The 20858-nt window shown below is 44.6% G+C and overlaps 1 protein-coding gene across 1 annotated transcript in view; it reads left to right on the forward strand.

The window, feature by feature from the left end:
* Positions 1-3042: 3042 nt before the first annotated feature.
* Positions 3043-20858, forward strand: part of LOC124605231 — a 135626-nt gene continuing 117810 nt past the window's right edge. Inside the window, exon 1 of the mRNA XM_047136781.1 lies at positions 3043-3167. Coding sequence (XP_046992737.1) covers positions 3058-3167 — 110 coding nt within the window. The 5' untranslated portion in view covers positions 3043-3057. The remainder of the gene's footprint in view (positions 3168-20858) is intronic.

The following is a 20858-nucleotide window of genomic DNA, read 5'->3' on the forward strand; positions in this document are numbered from 1 at the left end:
GCTTGCTTAGTATTCAGACTGAATAACATCGGGGATAGGCTACAACCCTGTCTCTACTTTCTCTACCACTGCTTCCCTTTCGTGCCCCTCAACTCTTATAGCTGCCATCTGGTTTCTGTGCGAACTGTAAATAGCTTTTCACTCCCTGTGATTTACTCCTGCCACCTTTAGAATTTGAAAGAGAGTATTCTAGTCAACATTATCAAACACTTTCTCTAAGTCTACAAATGCTACAAACGTACGTTTGACTTTTCTTAATCTATCTTCGATTAGAAGTCGTAGGGTCAGTATTGCCTCGCGTGTTCCCACATTTCTCCGGAATCCAAACTGTCCTTCCCCGAGGTCGGCTTCTACCAGTTTTTTCATTCGTTTTTAAAGAATTCGTGTTTTTTTGCAACCAAGATTTATTGAAATGATACTTCGGTAATTTTCACACTTGTTGACGCCTGCTTTCTTTTGGATCTGAATTATTATATTCTTGTGGAAGTCCGAAGGTATTTCGCTTGTCTTATACAGGGTGCTTCACTGATAGTGACCGGGCTAAATATCTCACGAAATAAGCATCAAACGAAAAAACTACAAAGAACGAAACTCGTCTAGCTTGAAGGGGGAAACCAGATGGCGCTATGGTTGGCCCGCTAGATGGCGCTGCCATAGGCCAAACGGATATGTACTGCGTCTTTTTTAAAATAGGAACCCCCATTTTTTATTACATATTCGTTTAGTACGTAAAGAAATATGAATGTTTTAGTTGGACCACTTTTTTCGCTTTATGGTAGATGGCGCTGTAATAGTCACAAACGTATAAGTACGTGGTATCACGTAACATTCCGCCCGTGCCGACGGTATTTGCTTCGTGATACCAATTTCGGAAGAGGTCGATATCGTGTTGATGTTTGGCTACTATTATCAAAATCCCCAACGGGCGTGTAATATGTATGCTGCTCGGTATCCCGGACATCATCCAAGTGTCCTGATCGTTCGCCGGATAGTTACGTTATTTAAGGAAACAGGAAGTGTTCAGCCACATGTAAAACATCAACCACGAACTGCAACAAATGATGATGCCCAAGTAGGTGTTTCAGCTGCTGTCGCGGCTAATCCGCATATCAGTAGCAGACAAATTGCGCGATAATCGGGAATCTCAAAAACGTCGGTGTTGAGAATGCCACATCAACATCGATTGCACCCGTACCATATTTCTATGCACCAGGAATTGCATGGCGACGACTTTGAACGTCATGTACAGTTCTGCCACTGGGCACAAGTGATATTACGGGACGATGATAGATTTTTTGCACGCGTTCTATTTGGTGACGAAGTGTCATTCACCAACAGCGGTAACGTAAACCGGCATTATATGCACCACTGGACAACGGAAAAGCCACGATGGCTGCGACAAGTGGAACATCAGCGACGTTGGCGGGTTAATGTATGGTGCGGCATTATGGGAGGAAGGATAATTGGCCCCCATTTTATCGATGGCAGTCTAAATGGTGGAATATATGCTGATTTCCTGCGTAATGTTCTACCGTTGTTACTACAAAAAATGGTTCAAATGGCTCTGAGCACTGTGGGAGTTAACATCTATGGTCATCAGTCCCCTAGAACTTAGAACTACTTAAACCTAACTAACCTAAGGACAGCACACAACACTCAGCCATCACGAGGCAGAGAAAATCCCTGACCCCGCCGGGAATCGAACCCGGGCGTGGGAAGCGAGAACGCTACCGCACGACCACGAGATGCGGGCGTTGTTATTACAAGATGTTTCACTGCATGGTTGAATGGCGATGTACTTCCAACATGATGGATGTCCAGCACATAGCTCGCGTGCGGTTTAAGCTGTATTGAATCGCATATTTCATGACAGGTGGATTGGTCGTCCGCACGTTCACCAGATCTGACGTCCCCGGATTTCTTTCTGTGGGGAAAGTTGAAGGATATTTGCTATCATGATCCACTGACAACGCCTGACAACATGTGTCAGCGCATTGTCAATGCATGTGCGAACATTACGGAAGGCGAACTACTCGCTGTTGAGAGGAATGTCGTTACACGTATTGGAAAATGCACTGAGGTTGACGGACATAATTTTGAGCATTTGTTGCATTAATGTGGTATTTACAGGTAATCACGCTGTAACAGCACGTGTTCTCTGAAATGATAAGTTCACAAAGGTACATGTATCGCATTGGAACAACCGAAATAAAATGTTCAAACGTACCTACGTTCTGTATTTTAATTTTAAAAAAACCTACCTGTTACTAACTGTTCTTCTAAAATTGTGAGCCATATGTTTGTGACAATTACAGCGCCATCTGTCACAAAGCGAAAAAAGTGGTCCAACTAAAATATTTATATTTCTTTTCGTACTACACGAATATGTAATAATAAATTGGGGTTCCTATTTTTAAAAAAACGCAGTTGATATCCGTTTGACCTGTGGCAGCGCCATCTAGTGGGCAAACCATAGCGCCATCTGGTTTCCCCCTTCAGGTGAGACAAGTTTCATTCTTTGTAGTTTTTTCGTTTGACGGTTATTTCGTGAGATATTTGGCCTGGTCACGGTCAATGGTCCACCCTGTACATCTTGCTCACCAGATGGAAGAGATTTGTCATGGCTGGATTAATGTAAAGAGTAACGATCTTGGGTTACTCCCCAGATTGCTTTTACGTCTGTCAGTATCGCCCCGCGATTTAGGAATCCCAGCGGCCCGGACACACACCGTACCCTCCGCCGGCGAGAGCCGCCGGTGAGCAACTGCCCGCCCGCAGTCCCTGCCTCAAGGTCAGCCGGCTGCATGAGGCCCCCTTGTTCGTTTTGGCGCCGCCTCACACGGATGCCAACGTCTGAGCGGCAGCAGAAGTGCATCTCGTAGCCACCGCCCAGGCGGCCACCCCGTACCACGGAAGCGGCTGCCGTAACCCCCCGTCCCCTTTGGAGTTTCCCACCCAGCAGTCTCGAACACCCCCGGCTATAGCCGTTGCCGAAGTCTTTGGACGAGTCGCTGCCGCTCGCAGCGTGCACAGCCGGCCGCCGGGTTGGCACTGCGCATGCGCGGAGCGTTGACCGCGCTCCAGGCAGCGGAGTCCAGCGCAGCGTCCCGCGCCGACGTATCCGCCACCGCCGCCGCCGCCGCTGCTGCCCGTGCCTTCTCAAGCAGGTGAGTGCGTTTGGGTTTCCTCTGCTACCGTAACACGTGGACTGCACGTGCGCACAAATGCCACCGCCTTTGCGCCGGCTGTCTTATGTCGCCTCGGCGGCGAGCACGCACTATTGTGTAGCCGAAGTGCTCAATGACCTGACATAACCGGTGCAGTGGGAACGTCAGACTACAAAGGCTGCCCGACGAGCAGGCCTTTAAATAAGAAAACTGGAGAAGAATTCCGCGTTATGCAAGACACGGGTTTAGTTTTGTTTTACCCAGACGTGTTGCAGTCTTTTAAGTGGTACCTTCAATGGCATTCTTGTTTACTTCCTTTCCGAAAAATTGTTACATGTTAACCTCTTCTGTAAGTTATATGAATATTGGCTCAAAATTATTTACATTTGTAAAAGGAAGCGATCATTACACGTCACATGTCTTCCATTAGTTAAGACACATATCACTGAGTGAGGGAGTGTATGTTGTTCTTTTACAATGTCTTTAAAGGTATTAGTTTTCCATTACATTTAAAAATAGTACGGATACACATTTGTTTACATACCTCAAACGACGTTGTTGCTTGAGTACGACGATTGCTTTAATTCCACCACACGTTCTACAGCCTGTCATCTGCAAACAAGCGAAACGTTTTCTACGTACTGTTTGTCGTTCATTTCCGACTGAGACTCGCTATATATATCGCGTTATTTAACGTGTTACTGGTTTTTTGATGCTGCGGTGTAACTTCACTTGACTGTGCCATGTGGAAGTACTTGTTTATTTTGTTGTTGTAGTTTCTCGTCGTTACACATGCACTTGTCAGTCAAGCGCAAAGTATCTGCCGCCATTTCATATGTTGTTGTAGCTATGTTGTGTTCATTTGTTTCTTTTTGTTTTTGTTACGTTATGGCGCGTGATTTAAAGTGTTGTTGACGTTTGAGATGTTTAGCTTCGCGAGCGCGCGCGCGTGTGTGTGTGAGGGGGAGAGAGAGAGAGAGAGAGAGAGAGAGAGAGAGAGAGAGAGAGAGAGAGAGAGAGAGAGAGAGAGAAGGGGGGAGGGAGAGGGGGTGGGGGTAGTAGAGGGAGAGAGGGAGGGCCAGTGACGAGAAGGGGTGGGGGCGGAGGAGTTACGGAGAGGCATGTAGAATGAGTGGTCTGGACTAAAGGTACAGATTTTGATTTTAGAGTGTGGCCACGTACGGTTTGGGGGAGGTGTTATTTATACACTTCTTTTATTGTCGCAAAGACTGTTTCGTTGCACAGTGATATGCATTTATTTTCCATGTACTTCCTTTCCATGAGCTATTGATTTTCGATGTGACAATTTTCGTCTACTGTTAATTTATGGTAGAGACAGATATTGGCTGTAACAATTTTAAAATCAGTTTCTGATTTCGTGGGGTGGTGATGTGGAATTAGATCACCAGCAAGTGTTGATTAGGTGCTGTTATTTTCCAGTGCTCTGACATGTTCTGTATGTCTGGTTCTAAAATTCCTGCATGTTTGGCCCACGTACTACAGATAGGAGCGACTGTAAATGGGAAATGCCTTTGCGGTCGCTCCCATCTGGCACCGCGCCGAGTGTCAACTTTGTTTGCGCAAACAATTTACAGATTGACAGCAACTGAAGGTTAATTGATGTATACCAGAATGGCTGCATTTATCAGTGTCGATCGTATATCTACCAACCCTGTTTTGTATTGTGTTGCTGGTTCAGTAGGCCTATGTTATAGTGTATTCTTGTGATTTTAGTATCTTGCCCACCCCGTACCTAATGAATACACACCACAGTGTAATAAAACACTCATTGCTACAATGACAGAAGTATATACATAACCTGTCGTCGTCGTCGTCGTCGTCGTCGCCCCCGCCGCCCCCGCCCCCGCCCCCGCCCCCGCCCCCCCCACCGCCATCTCTCTCTCTCTCTCTCTCTCTCTCTCTCTCTCTCTCTAACACACACACGTCAACAACGCTTTCAATCACACGCCACGTCCTCTAAACAAACACGTAACGAAACAAACGAAAATCCTGCTGCTGCAACACGTGAAATGGTGGCAGATACTTTGAGCTTGACGCACAAACTGTGCAAAATGCGCGTGTAACAACAAGAAATTACAATCGCAAAAAAAGTACTTTAACACTAAACAATAAAGTGAAGCAACACTGCAACATCGAAAAACAGGAAGTAGCATGCTAAATAACACGATATACACAGCGATTCTCAGTCGGGAATGGACGACAAACAGAAAATAGAAAACGTTTCACTCGTTTGTAGAAGACATGTTGTTGTATAACTTCCAAATTTAATATACCATAAAGCTAATATCCTTAAACATATTGTAAATGAACAACAAACAATGGCTCAACTCAATGACGTGTGTCGCAATTGTATGCTGTGTGGAAATTAATGTAAAATATGTGACACCTAATGATCGCTTCCTTTTACAAATGCAAATATTCATGTAACGTAAACAAGATGTTAACATGTAACAATAATTTTTCAGAAAAGTGCTGCAACACCTCTTGGGTACAACAGAACTAAGAAGGTGTTTTTCATAACGCGGAATTCCTCTCCAATTTTTCTTAGCAAGTACAGAAAAAAGAGCTACAGTATCCAAAAGACAATTGGGCCTTTTTATCCCGAGACGAGCTCGTGTGTGTTCTGCATATTAAGCAATTTCGTTTTTTGTTTGGCTTGTAGGATGTGTATGTCCACTTCGTTTCTCGTCCAAACATGCTTTTGAAAATAAGTACCATCATTAAGCGTTTATTATTATTGTTATTATTATTATTATTATTATTTACTTTTCATGTTGACCATTGATCAGTAAGTTAGTAGTTTAAATGTCTCGATCGGAAGTGAATTGTTTGGTATTTGTGGGGCTACCTTGATGCAAATACTTAATCCCCAAAGAAGATTCAGCGATATCTACGACAAGTAGGTTGTTACACATCAGAAAAAGAAGATTTAAATATAGTTTTGATTAATTTCATGCATATATTCATATAGTACATTTTATTTATTAATTTTAAATGATAGGGTACTGTGCCTCTTACGTTTTTTCATGAGTAGTGTGACACGTTTCATGAATTTATCATCATTTTGAAGTGCTGTTCCAGTCTGTATCAAAACTAGACAGGATCACTTTGTCAGTGCTGTCCTGCCTGGCTGTTTACCAACAGTCGTCCTTGAGATGCTGCTGTTGTTGTGGTGGTGGTGGTGGTGGTCTTCAGTCCAAACACTGATTTGATGCAGCTCTCCATGCTACTCTATCCTGTGCAAGCCTCATAAATCCGAATAACTTCTGCAACCTGCGTCCTTCTGAATCTGCTTAGCGTATTCATCTCTTGGTCTTCATATACAATTTTTACCCGCCATACTTCCCTTCCGTACCCAATAGGTGATCCCAGGATGTCTCTGAATGTGCCCTATCAACCGATATCTTCTTATGGCCATGTTGTGCCACAAATTTCTTTTTTCCCCAATTCTATTTAGGAGCTCCTCGTTAGTTATTTAATCTACCCATCTAATCTTCAGCATTCTTCTCTAGCTCTACATTTCAAAAACTTCTGTTCCCTTGTTGTCTAAAATGTTTATCGTCCGTTTCACTTCCATACATGGCTACAAAATGGTTCAAATGGCTCTGAGCACTATGGGTACATGGCTACACTACACAATTATAGTAGAACATCGCTAATTCGAACTCGGATGGTCCGACTGCCCGCTTAACCCGACAATCCCACTTCCGGTCTTTATGCACACGGGCCGCCGCTAGTCATGATGCTAAAAGATAAAAGTGCGTTTGATATAGCCCTTCAGTACATCGAATAAAGCTCAACGTTTACATCAACAAACATTTTGTAGATTGGGAAATGGCAAAACATCGCAGCAAAATCGAAGTTGTCGTCTGCTAAGCAAAAGAACATTACAAAATTTTTTTCGTCCTGCTTAAGAGCACAACATTTTCTACCGTGTGATTTCTCATGTTTTAAAAAGTTAAGTGCAAATCAGTTGTGTGTCAGTCCAGCACTGAAATAAGATATGTGGAGTAGTTACACTTTCACCCAGTACCTTACCGTACGATAAAAACCTATTGCACAGTACAGGCACTACTGTATGGTACAGGCATTACTGTTCATAACACTTTCGTGTAAGATATTTTAGTGTGTCGACTTTTCTTTTCGTTTTGTTACCGTTTTAAACTGGAACAATATTTCATACAGTTATTTCCAGTTGAAAATGAAAGTTGTACTGCACTGATTAACAAGTTATGGGTCCATAAAAGTGATCCTCTGATAATCCGATCTTTTTGTGTTCCGATCATGTTCCCGGTCCCATAGGCATTGGATTAGCGTGGTTCTACCGTGCTTTCAGAACAGACTTCCTAACACTTAAATCTATTTTCGATGTTAACAAATTTCTCTTCTTGCGGAACGGTTTTCTTGCCGTTGCCTGTCTTCATTTTATATCCTCTCTGCTTCGGCCATCATCAGTTACCTTGTTGCCTAGGTAACAAAACTCATATGCTACCTTAAGTGTGTTGTGTCTTAATGTAATTTCCTCATCACCACCTGACATATTTCGAGAACATCCCATTATTTTTTGTTGTTGTTGATAGTCATCTAATTCCACCTTTCAACATCATGTCCATTCCATTCAACTGCTCTTCCAAGTCTTTGCTGTCTCTGACAGAATTACAATGTCATCGTTAAACTTCAAGATTTTTATTTCTTTTCCATGAACTTTAATTCTTACCCCTTATTCTTCTTTTGTTTCCTTTACTGCTTGTTCAGTATACAGATCGAACGACATCGACGATTGGTTACAGCTCTATTTCACTCCCTTCTCAACCACTATTTTCCTTTCATGCCCCTCAACTCGTATAGCTCCCATCTGGTTTCTGGACAAGTTGTAAATAGCCGCCGGCCGGAGTGGCCGAGCGGTTCTAGGTGCTACAGTCTGGAACCGCGCGACCGCTACGGTCGCAGGTTCGAATCCTGCTTCGGGCATGGATGTGTGTGATGTCCTTAGGTTGGTTAGGTTTAAGTAGTTCTAAGTTCTAGAGGACTGATGACCACAGCAGTTAAGTCCCATAGTGCTCAGAGCCATTTGAACCATTTTTGTAAATAGCATTTCGCTCCCTGTATTTTATCCCTGCTACTTTCAGAACTTCGAAGAGAGTATCACAGTCAACATTGTCAAAAGCTTTCTCTAGTCTACAAATACTATAAACGTAGATTTGCCTTAATCTATCTTCTAAGATAGGTCGTAGGGTCAATATTACCTCCCGTGTTCCTACATTTCTCTAGAATCCAAACTGATCTTCTCCCAGGTCGACTTCCACAAGTTTTTCCCATTCTCCTGTAAAGAATTCGTGATAGTATTTTGCAACCACTACTTATTAAGCTGATAGTTCGGTAATTTTCACACCTATCAGCAACTGCTTTCTTTCGAATTTTAATTATTACATTCTTCTTGAGCTGTAAGTGCATTCCACCTGCATCTTGCATACCAGGTGGAAGAGTTTTGTCATCGCTGGCTCGCCAAAGACTGACAGTAGTTTTGACTGAATGTCGTGCTTTTGGAGTCTTGTATGGACCATCTATATACTACTCCTACGTTACAGCTTTCCTTTCTTTGCTTAGGACTGGTTTTTCATCAGATCTCTTGATATTTATTGCTGATGCGTGAAAAATGAAAAAAGTAAAAGGTACTATAATGAATGTAAGCATCGAGCTAATCTAGGTAACATTTCAGATGAACGTTTTCCAATGTACAACTCAATTCTTGTGGTTTCAGAGTAATTTAAAAAAATGTAGCTCGAACAGTCCATGGGTGTACTGCCGGTTCATAGTGTCCAACGGGCACAATATTTCGGCGATCAGACATGTCGCCATCGTGCGCTGACGAACTGAGCTCCTGAGGGCGGGCGGCCGATTTAAATCCCATCCCCCCGCGGGCCGCTCTCTTCGCCGTCCGCTCCCGCGCGCCGGCGGTCGCGAAGACGTGGGCGTTGGAATCTGTCGTAGCGTCGATGTGCTTGCTACGTCCGCCCTGGTCGCCAGTTCGTACTTCTTGGTGAGAGTCTTCTTAATTACATTCAGTGCTGGGTCCCAAGCCTTGCTGAGATTGTAGCTGCAGGCTCGGTTGATAATATCTCCCCTGGTGCGAATTTCGATAGCCTCCCTTATAACGCTGTACCAATATTTAGAGGTCTGAGCCAGGATCTTGGTACGCTCATAATCCATCTCGTGTTTCTCGGACAAACAGTGCTCTGCTACCGCCGACTTATTTGGATATTTCAGTCGAGTATGCCTTTGATGTTCTCGGCAACGATCTTCGATGGTGCGTACTGTTTGTCCGATATAAGTCTTCCCACACTCACAGGGAATTTGGTATATGCCGGCCTTCCTCAAACCGAGGTCATCTTTCACACTTCCCAGTAATGCCCGTGTTTTATTGGGCGGGCAAAAGACGGTTTTAAGTCGGTGTTTCTTTAATATACGGCCGATTTTCCCCGATAGTGCGCCATTGTACGGAATAAAGGCAGTGGCTACCTCTTCTTCCGTGACTTCATCCGTCTCCACAGGTTGTGGCTCACCATCACAGATGCAGCTAAAATGTTCTCAATGTTATACTGACATCACATGTCTATGTAAATAAGGGCCAGGTCTATCTCTAAGAAACAGTAAAGTGCTGCAGAAATACTTAACAATCGCTTTTGTAGGAGCTTTTGTGATGTCTCAGCTTATGTACATTGAAATTCTTGCCCTAACAGGAACTGTTTACGAAAATAGCCTGGAATAACACCGATTGTATACTCGCTGATGGTCCTGACGAGGCACCTTGACCGTCACGTGTTACCCTTGCAGGAAATCGCCAAGTCCTGCTTACGTCTTATAAACAGCAAACATTCTCACCACTATGTAGAGGATCCTATGTCCCATTGCAAAGGATGCCTTGTGAATGAATGGAGCATTCTATTCGGCTCTTACCCACCAAACTGCTGCTGCTGCCACTGCCAGTGCGGGGGCACTGTCCGCCATTTTTTTTTCTGCAGATGATAATTTCATCGACAAAAGTATTTTGTGTAGATCGCCATATTACACTGACAGTTAAACCCTACAAAACTGGTCTACAAAGTGCGACAATAAAGTAATGAGACTGATTTTTTTTTGCATGATGCGGCAACCCTGCAGGCTTGCATAGGCACAGTATCTTTGACCTTGGTCTATAAGCTGTTTCTAGTCCAATCGGCACATCGATGCAACTGCTCAGTCGTGAGTTGTGCTGTAATAAGTTAACACGTGTTTGTGTCTCTCTCACGGAAATGGAGCCGCATAATATTGCGAAATGGTAAGCCATTTCTTTTTGCCTTAAATATGGTGAAAACGCAGCGACAACTTACGGTAAGCTTCAGAAGGCTTTTGGAGAGGAGGTTATGTCAAGAGCTCAAGTTTTTCGTTGACATAAAATTTTTAGTGAAGGCAGAACGAATATTGAAGATGAATACCGTAGTGGACGATCATCAATTTCTCAGACGTATGTCAACTTGGTCAGGGTGCGTGAACTCATACAATCTGATCGAAGATTATCCGTGAAAATGATTGCAAAAGAACTGAACATCAATTGAGAAACGGTTCGTCTAGTAATAACATTGCTGATAAATGGATTCTGCATCACGATAATGCACCATCCCATACTGCTCTGTCAGTACAGCAATTTTTAACCTCAAAACAAATTTCAGTACTACCACAGCCACCTTATTCACCAGACTTCGCTCTGTGCGACTTTTTTTTCTATTTCCAAGAGTCAAAACGGCGGTCAAGGGACACCATTTTCAAACAACACAAGATGTCCAAAAAGCTGTGACGAGAGTCTTTGAGGATATTACAGAGGATGAGTTCCAGAAATGTTACCATGAATGGCAGAAGCGCTGGAAAAAGTGTGTGCGATCAGAAGGGAACTGCTTTGAAAGAGACAACACTAAACTTGACTAAAACGGTAAGCAACATTTTTTTTTTCATATCAGTCTCGTTCATTTATTGTCGCACCTCGTACAGATCGTCATATACGGAAAGACACTTGCTCAATTACTTTGCTCTGCCACTTAGGATGGAAGCTTGAATATTACAGCGTGAAACCAATCTTCACGTACCATATCGATGTAGTAAACAAATAATTCGTATCCTGCGCCATACAAGTCACCTCTTCTCCAGCGTCCATATAGCTATCGAGCGCCAGACACTCATACATATACCGCGAAGACATGAACTGTATATACTCCCCTCAGCACTAGATATTTCCCGCTAGGTCGGGCAGTCATCCTTTGTAGCCGACCGTCACAAGTCATCCACTCGCGATGCCTGACCAGAGCGCCCTCAGTGGACCAAAGTCACTTCCGAACTGTTGTACAAAGTCCGGCTCGTTTTTCCTCGGCACAAAGGCGTTGCTGTTTCTGGCCCCGACCTGCTTTCTTGCTTTCTGCACCCATCTCCAGACTCTGGGATTACAAGAAAATATGTAATTTCACATGGTTTGCCAGAACATCATACCATTTTCGCGATACTTCTCGATGTCGAGCACATAGCAATATCGCTTGCATAGTATTGCTTGCGCAGTATAATTCCGAAGATATAGACTGGAAATTATTTCTCTGGAAACCTGACACTTTAGCGAGGTGGAGCGTGATGTAAACTACTGAAAAACTTATCTTGTCTACAAAGACTTTTGCGTGAAAATTCGAAAAAAATAGAGGAAACTGATATTTCCACTCTCGAATACCGATGTCAGTGATATAAGAGATTCCAAATCATCCGTATAATTTACAAAGACAACTGAGGTGTTTCTCTTGCCTCAAGAACCAGCAAATGTGTCCTCCACCTGTCTTTCACCTGCTAGATGCACACACCACAATCGATGTTCTCTCAACTAAATAAATGCACGAACTGTGCAGAAGCAGTCAACTGGACAGTTTAAATGGGAGGGAATAATGGTCCAGCGCAAACACATGTCCATATTGAATCTTCTCAAATTTCCATGCGATCACGAAAGCATTCCAAAACATACTACATAGTAGTTCGCTAGTCGGCTGTCTAGAGAATGACACATTTAAGTCAGCTACATTCCTACATCCCAACAGGCCATTCCGTTTGGACAGCTCCTGCTGTTAGTGGGAAACGTGAATCATTCCCGCCACAGGCCACAGCCGGCGCGCCACGCACTCCTAGACAGAATCGTCCTAGGAAACCATACATATTTGATCGCTATACTTACAATTAAATGTTACGATTGCAGTCCCAATTGAATGGCAAATGCGCGAAGTATCGGAAATACAGCCTGCTGACGGCTGTGGCTCTGGAAATACAAATATCTGTAACATTCTTATGACTTGACACACTCTTCCCTTTACTATCACAGCATTCCACGTCAAATCCATACCTTCCTTATGACTGGACATAGTCATTCCCTTTGCACATGTCGGAACACAAACACGTACTTTACAGGCCTGATGCTCAAGGCGGACCTATCACACATCCCCTATAACTACAGGGTGTCCAGAAAAGGGCTCCCTGATTTCAAAATTAAATATCTCGAAAACAAAGATCGATAGAGGAATGCAGTAAACGGTATGTTTATTGTGAAAGCTGTGAGAAGTTTATACAGCAGTTTGAAATAATAGTTACAAAAGCTGCTAACAGATGGCGCTGCACGCTGTACAGCTCATATCAGCATACATAAGTGAAATAATCGTATGAAAACAATTTTTGCAAACAATCACATCACAAATGTTTTCAAAATGTTCACCATTGGCACTACAGAGGTGGCGCAAACGAAGAATGAAATTCGCCATCACATTTCGTAGTGTCTCAACCGAAATGGATTCACATGCCACAGAGATCGCCGATTCAAGCTCTTCCAGCGTGGCGGGATGCTTCGGGTAGACCATGTCTTTCACTGTGCTCCACAAAAAAAAAAAAAGTCACAGGGAGTCAAATCCGGCGAATATGGAGGCCAATCCATGCCTGCACCAGTAAATTTGGGATATTCCAAAGCAATGACTCGATTCCCGAAGTATTCCTCAAGAAAGCGAACCCTTGTTCGGTCCGATGTGGTCGGGCTCCATCTTGCATAAACCATTCAGTACCTGGTCGATCCTCTAACGCTTGCTGTGTGGCGACAAATTGTTCCAAAATTGCAACGTAACGTGCACCAGTGACCGTTTCTCGAATGAAAAAAGGGCCAATAATGCCTCTGCTGCATACTGCAGCCCACACAGTAACTTCAGGAGAATACAGGGGTTTCGCTTCACACCAATATGGCTTTTCGGAACCCCAAAATCGCCAGTTCTGCTTATTCACGTATCCATTCAGGTGGAAGTGTGCTTCATCTGTAAACCAGATGCAGTCAACATCAAATCCTTCACTATCAATCATTGTGAGCATCTGATTAGCCAAGGCAACCCTTTGTTGCACAGCTCGTACGGGTATGGCCTGGTGCGTTTGAATTTTGAATGGAAACATGTGTAGGCTCTTTCTCAGTATTTTCTGCGTGCTGGAACGCTTCAAACCAGTCTCAGATGCAATTCTACGGACGAATGACATTGGATTTCGCTGAATAATTCCAGAAACTGTGGCGATATTTTCAGGCGTAACTGCGGTTTGCTTGCGGCCAACATGCCCCACTAGATCATCAGTTACGCTGCTTGTTCGTTGAAATTTTGCGAAGAGCGTACGAATGGTTTCCGCATCGGGTCCTTTTGGAACATTAAATCGTGCTTGAAAACATCGCCTTGTTGCCGTAGGACTCTCTTCTAACCTGTGGTACTCTAGCACCAGAAAAACGCGTTGTTCAATGGAGTACATGGTTTTAATCTCTTCCTTCGGTACGCTAACCTCCTTTCACGTTTCAATAGTGGAACTGATCGCTCTGGGCTTCGTATCACTATTTATACTAGGCATTACGTATGGCGATTACAGCGCCATCTGTTAGCAGCTTTTGTAACTATTATTTCAAACTGCTGTATAAACTTCTTACAGCTTTCACAATAAACATACCGTTTACTGCGTTCCTCTATCGATCATTGTTTTCGAGATATTTAATTTTGAAATCAGTATAATACTCTCCCAATAACAGATTGCTAGCGATTTGGCGTAATCGTCTTACAAACCACCAGATGTTAAAAAACACTATTGCAACAACTACTCTGTGTTACTGTGACAAGCGGTCTTGGTTCTACAGGTGCACACAAGTATCCATGTTAAAAGCTATACTGGCGTTATAAATCAAGGTATGGCATTACCTCCGAATGAAGTGGTTTTTCCCAGACAAATACCGTGACACTGAATACAGACGGTGACCGCCAAAGTGTATATGATCAGTGCGGTGCGGTTACACGTCGCCGACGGTAAACCTCGTAATAAAATTACCGAATTTGGGAAGTGGCTCAACTAAGGGACTTAGTATTTGCAACTCCCTCATGCCGCCGATAGATATTTCTTCAGTATTTATAACGCATTCTCTCTTCATGTCATGTCAGAGGTTTGGTGATATATCCACTGAGTTATAGGCGATGGTTGATTGAGAAGGATCACAAACAGTGGATGGTGTGCTGATTGAGGTAGTAAAAAATGTTCTCTAGCTTTTCAGATCTCTAGTACTAAGTTTACCAGTAGAAATGTTGTCAATGATTTGGAATCGAGTCTTTCCATTCAACCACATACTTGCATTTTATCCGATGCAGAAGTCCTTTAATAATTACAGCCAGTAGTGAATCATATTTCTGCCACTTTCATATCTAGAAACGAGTCACCTTCTTCGAACCTGTCTGCTATAGTGAAATTTTAGATAGTCCCTATGCCTCCTGCAGCTGCTGCCATTTCTGCAGCTTTGCGCATGTGATCGTTCCAATTTAAGCCGGGACTGAGCAGAAGTCGGAGAGAGCTGTATCTACCAACTTCTGCAACCCGTGTAGAAACAGAGTGACCTGAATTAGTGTGACAGGACCGTGTTTTGACCATTTGTTGGAATTGGGAACATGTTGTCATAGGTCTGCCAACAGTGTGCTCCCGCAACACAAGGCAGTGTAAACGACAGTACAGGAACCGGGAGGATGAGGGTTTTGCTACTGCATTGTGGTGTTTCTCCAAGCTACATACAAATACTGCAGTCTGAAGCAGATCCGCATCCCTCAGGGACCATTCACGTCTATCACCCTAACATGCTTGCATCGTTATTCTGTACCATCCAACAGAGAAAAATTACGAACTAAAAATTCCACTATACCTGATAGATAACTCCATAAGATTTTTACGGCATCTCTCTCCCCCCGTATATCGAAAACAAATACCGTCTGCATGTTCCCACTGAGCACATGCGACGGTCCTATTAAATATACAGGTATTGATCCACTGCACAGACCAGTTTAAAGGGCCGGGGTGGCCGAGCGGCTCTAGGCGCTACAGTCTCGAACCGCGCGACCGCTACGGTCGCAGGTTCGAATCCTGCCTCGGGCATGGATGTGTGTGATGTTCTTAGGTTAGTTAGGTTTAAGTAGTTCTAAGTTCTAGGGGACTGATGACCTCAGCAGTTAAGTCCCATAGTGCTCAGAGCCATTTGAACCAACCAGTTTAAAGTTATTAAAGGCTATTTTCGTAAACAGCTCCTGTTCTGAGAATTTCCATGCAGATAAGCTGAGATATCACGACAGCTCCTACAAAAGTGATCGTTAACTATTTCTGCAGCACTTTACTGTTTCCAAGAGGTAGACCTAGCTCTTATTTACATAGACATGTGATGACAGTGTAACATTGAGAACCTTTTAGCTGCATGTGCACGGATGAGTTGCTACACAAACATCTCACGCATGGCGATTAGGCCTGCACTGGACCACCAGGTACATATGGTGGCTGACTAACACGTATGCAGCCAGAGGCGTCTCGCATGCCCCATTACGATCGCTAGAGAGAATGCAACCTGTGCTATTCTGGGAAACCTTGAAAACAGATTTCTATAGTGCATTCAGAGGTGAGACTTACCTCTTATTTACAAAGACCTGTGATGTCAGTATAACATTGAGTACCTTTTAGTTGCATCTCCGAGAGTGAGCCGCTATGCAAACATCTCTCTCGGTGCTGGACTGACTGGTACGCCTCAGGCACAGTGGTTTGGTGAACATGTGCGTGCCCAGAGGGTGACTTGGCTCTTATTTGCATAGACATGTGGCGTCAGTATATCACTTGAAGAATTCTAACTGTATACCTGAAAACAGATGCGACTTGCACCTGCTGGCTGTAGGAGGCAGCGGTCTGAGAGCAATGGCGTGCTCACCTGCGTTCGTCCCACTGACAGTGTCGGCGCGTACGCGTGTTGGCACCTTTGTTGGGGGCAGTTTGCTAATATGTTGTGGTTGACGATAGTTCGAAAGCAGTTTTTACGTACAGTGAGTGTTTGTGCACTGCATTATTTTCGTCTGTTTAAGCGTTGTGAGCATGTTGGCGGAGCGTTATATAGCATTATTTCGGTAAATTACGAGTAACTTGCACGTCTGTATGCTGTGTGCTGCATTATTTGGATGGTTTAGAATTAGTGTGCGTGTCTGCAGAGCATCTTACATGCGTTATTTTGACAACTTACGAGTTGTTTTCGTGTCTGCACATCAGTGTACTGCATTATTTCGGTGATTTACGATTAGTTTGCAGGTCTGTAGACTATGTGCTGTGACGCCTAGCATATCAGAGCAAGTGTTTTGTATCATTGTAATAAATTAACTATGTGAAATCCGCCCTAAATAAATTGTTCTGAAATAAATAAAGTACAGTCCTTCCTCTCTCCAGCAGTCCAGAACTGGCTGAGTTCTTTTCCCGCCATTTTCACCCCAGAGCGCCATGGGACGACAGCACCCTCTCGTGGCAGTACTGTGTACTAGGTCAGCTGGACTCTGGACCTCATGGTGAGCACATTGGATGGAGCAGCTAGCTCAAATTGCTTAAATAAAGTCAGCCTGCAAAATAAAGACTTACGTCCATCCCATCCAGCCCAGTGCAGGTTGAGTCCTTTTCCTGCCAATTCCAAGGAAAAGGTGGCAATCGGATGACTTAGATTAGTGGAGGTAGCCCATGTGACATATCTTCCCACCATTTTCTTAGGTTAGTGGAGGTAGCCCAAGTGACCTTTTTTCCGACAAAATTTGAACTTCCCGCCATTTTCTTGGGGAGGGGAGGGGGGAGGGTAGTGAGGGGGGGAGGTTAGGTTAGTGGAGGTAGCCCAATCGACCTATTTTCCCGCCAAAATTTGAACTTCCCACCATGACATCACAACATTGCCATATTTATCGCCACCATCTTGAATAAATTTGGCAAGAATGCAACGTGAGGCTGTATGAACTTTGACCTAGTACTACCATCTCTGTAGAATTGCTCGTGCATTATGAGCCTGATCATGACAATTTTTTGTCGAACATCTTCACAGGCGATGGAACATAGGTTCAAAACACTTCGAACGGGATTCAAACAAGAAAGCCATGGAGTGGCACCATACTGTGTCTCTCCATTCAAGCAGTTCAGAGCCTCATCCTCATCAGGTAAAGTCATTGTGATGGTCTTCTGGGACTCTGGAAGCTTTACTCTGTTTGATGTCGTCTGTCACACTGCAATGATCAACTCTGCACTACACTCCTGGAAATGGAAAAAAGAACACATTGACACCGGTGTGTCAGACCCACCATACTTGCTCCGGACACTGCGAGAGGGCTGTACAAGCAATGATCACACGCACGGCACAGCGGACACACCAGGAACCGCGGTGTTGGCCGTCGAATGGCGCTAGCTGCGCAGCATTTGTGCACCGCCGCCGTCAGTGTCAGCCAGTTTGCTGTGGCATACGGAGCTCCATCGCAGTCTTTAACACTGGTAGTATGCCGCGACAGCGTGGACGTGAACCGTATGTGCAGTTGACGGACTTTGAGCGAGGGCGTATAGTGGGCATGCGGGAGGCCGGGTGGACGTACCGCCGAATTGCTCAACACGTGGGGCGTGAGGTCTCCACAGTACATCGATGTTGTCGCCAGTGGTCGGCGGAAGGTGCACGTGCCCGTCGACCTGGGACCGGACCGCAGCGACGCACGGATGCACGCCAAGACCGTAGGATCCTACGCAGTGCCGTAGGGGACCGCACCGCCACTTCCCAGCAAATTAGGGACACTGTTGCTCCTGGGGTATCGGCGAGGACCATTCGCAACCGTCTCCATGAAGCTGGGCTACGGTCCCGCACACCGTTAGGCCGTCTTCCGCTCACGCCCCAACATCGTGCAGCCCGCCTCCAGTGGTGTCGCGACAGGCGTGAATGGAGGGACGAATGGAGACGTGTCGTCTTCAGCGATGAGAGTCGCTTCTGCCTTGGTGCCAATGATGGTCGTATGCGTGTTTGGCGCCGTGCAGGTGAGCGCCACAATCAGGACTGCATACGACCGAGGCACACAGGGCCAACACCCGGCATCATGGTGTGGGGAGCGATCTCCTACACTGGCCGTACACCACTGGTGATCGTCGAGGGGACACTGAATAGTGCACGGTACATCCAAACCGTCATCGAACCCATCGTTCTACCATTCCTAGACCGGCAAGGGAACTTGCTGTTCCAACAGGACAATGCACGTCCGCATGTACCCCGTGCCACCCAACGTGCTCTAGAAGGTGTAAGTCAACTACCCTGGCCAGCAAGATCTCCGGATCTGTCCCCCATTGAGCATGTTTGGGACTGGATGAAGCGTCGTCTCACGCGGTCTGCACGTCCAGCACGAACGCTGGTCCAACTGAGGCGCCAGGTGGAAATGGCATGGCAAGCCGTTCCACAGGACTACATCCAGCATCTCTACGATCGTCTCCATGGGAGAATAGCAGCCTGCATTGCTGCGAAAGGTGGATATACACTGTACTAGTGCCGACATTGTGCATGCTCTGTTGCCTGTGTCTATGTGCGTGTGGTTCTGTCAGTGTGATCATGTGATGTATCTGACCCCAGGAATGTGTCAATAAAGTTTCCCCTTCCTGGGACAATGAATTCACGGTGTTCTTATTTCAATTTCCAGGAGTGTATATTGTGCTATGCTCAGGAAATGCGTCGCCACAAAAATGGAAACAGACTCCTTCTCCATGACAGCACAAGGCCTCAAACATGTTTGTGCACCTGAGAGGAGCAAACCTTCATTGGACTGCTCTTCCTCATCCAACCTAGAACCTGAATCTCGCAACTTCCGACTTCTATCACTTTGGCCCAATGAAGGATGCATTTTATTGTGCCTCACTGTTTAGAGGCACAAAACGCGTGGGTGTTTTCAGCTCGTTACTAAATGCAAATAAGTAGGAGGTCGAGTTGATAGGAGCTGAAGGAGTCCAGGTTGCAATAATATGCGGTACGGCACACTGAGAAGGATTATTATTCAACAAAGACATAGTACAATGAAATTACTTATCTTCAGTAGTTTGTAGGACTGCAGCTGCGGCTATGAACTGACAATCTCGTAACATGAACTAATACAACATATTCTCAGGGACTAAGCCTGATAGGCCCTCCTCAGAGAATCAATGCAAACATTACAGAACTGGCTGAGGGCCGATTATGAAAGTGCGTCTGCCTAGGTTGAAATCTAGCTAAGAAGTGAACGAGGCACACTCCAGGTCCGTCGAGCTGCACAGCTCGCTAGAGTGCGCTGTGCTTGGCAGACGACAGGCTGCCAACCTTTTGCTGGCGCGGCGTTGTAGTAGTATCTGTGGCAATGTTACTACAGTCTCTGGGGACGTTAACTGGTGCAGCAAGACGTTGGCTCTGGCAACGATAAGTAGAGTGGTCCCAAGCGAGCATACAAGTCCTCCCAGTAAGGTGGTAAGGTGACGTAAGGCGGTCGCACTGAACGGAGATTATCTAGAAAAATAGGGTATTGTAGCCAAAAGAGTGGGAAATAACATGATGTATTGGAATCTTCAACAAAACCAACTGCCTTTCAGAAAAAAAATTGTTGCGTTAATTATAAACGCGCTTTGTAATATCCTTAAATTCGTGTTTCATCACGTAATATGACACGTTTTCAGTAGTAATGCAAACATGTTGACTCCATGTAGTGACTCGCGAGCAGTTTGCATTCGCCACTGCTTTCTTTGAAATTCAGCAATTTTGGAACAAATTTTGCTGTCACACGTTTCATACGCAAAAGAGCGGAAAGTTGATATGGCAGAATCATCAGCGACTTCTATGATTGTGATTCGCTAATCGTGTGTTATCATTACTTTCACTGTTTCCACGATTTCATTGGTTGATAATGTGCTGGGAAGCCCATGGCGCCTCGTCATCTTCAACGTCTCCACATCCTACTTCGAATCGCTTAGACCACTCGCAAACCATGTTTTACTCATAGCAAAAGCAACAATAGCGATATTTCACGTTCATGAAACTTTGCTCCACTTCTTATGGCAAAATTTAATACAAATTTTCTGGTACATTTTTATGTAAAGTAAATAAGACATGTCACCGTTTTAATAGCTAACAACAGATTACACAACCGACACAGCTAAATTGTACAGATACTTTTCAGGCATGTTTACCAACACAACAATTAAAAAGTTCGTGAATCGGATTAATACAACACGCCAGATTAAAAAATTCCCTTTACATTTAGAACACACTTCGTACTCAGCGTTATGGACAGAGGCTAT

The sequence above is a fragment of the Schistocerca americana genome, chromosome 3 (assembly GCF_021461395.2).
Source record: "Schistocerca americana isolate TAMUIC-IGC-003095 chromosome 3, iqSchAmer2.1, whole genome shotgun sequence".
NCBI classification, from domain to species: Eukaryota; Metazoa; Arthropoda; class Insecta; order Orthoptera; family Acrididae; genus Schistocerca; species Schistocerca americana.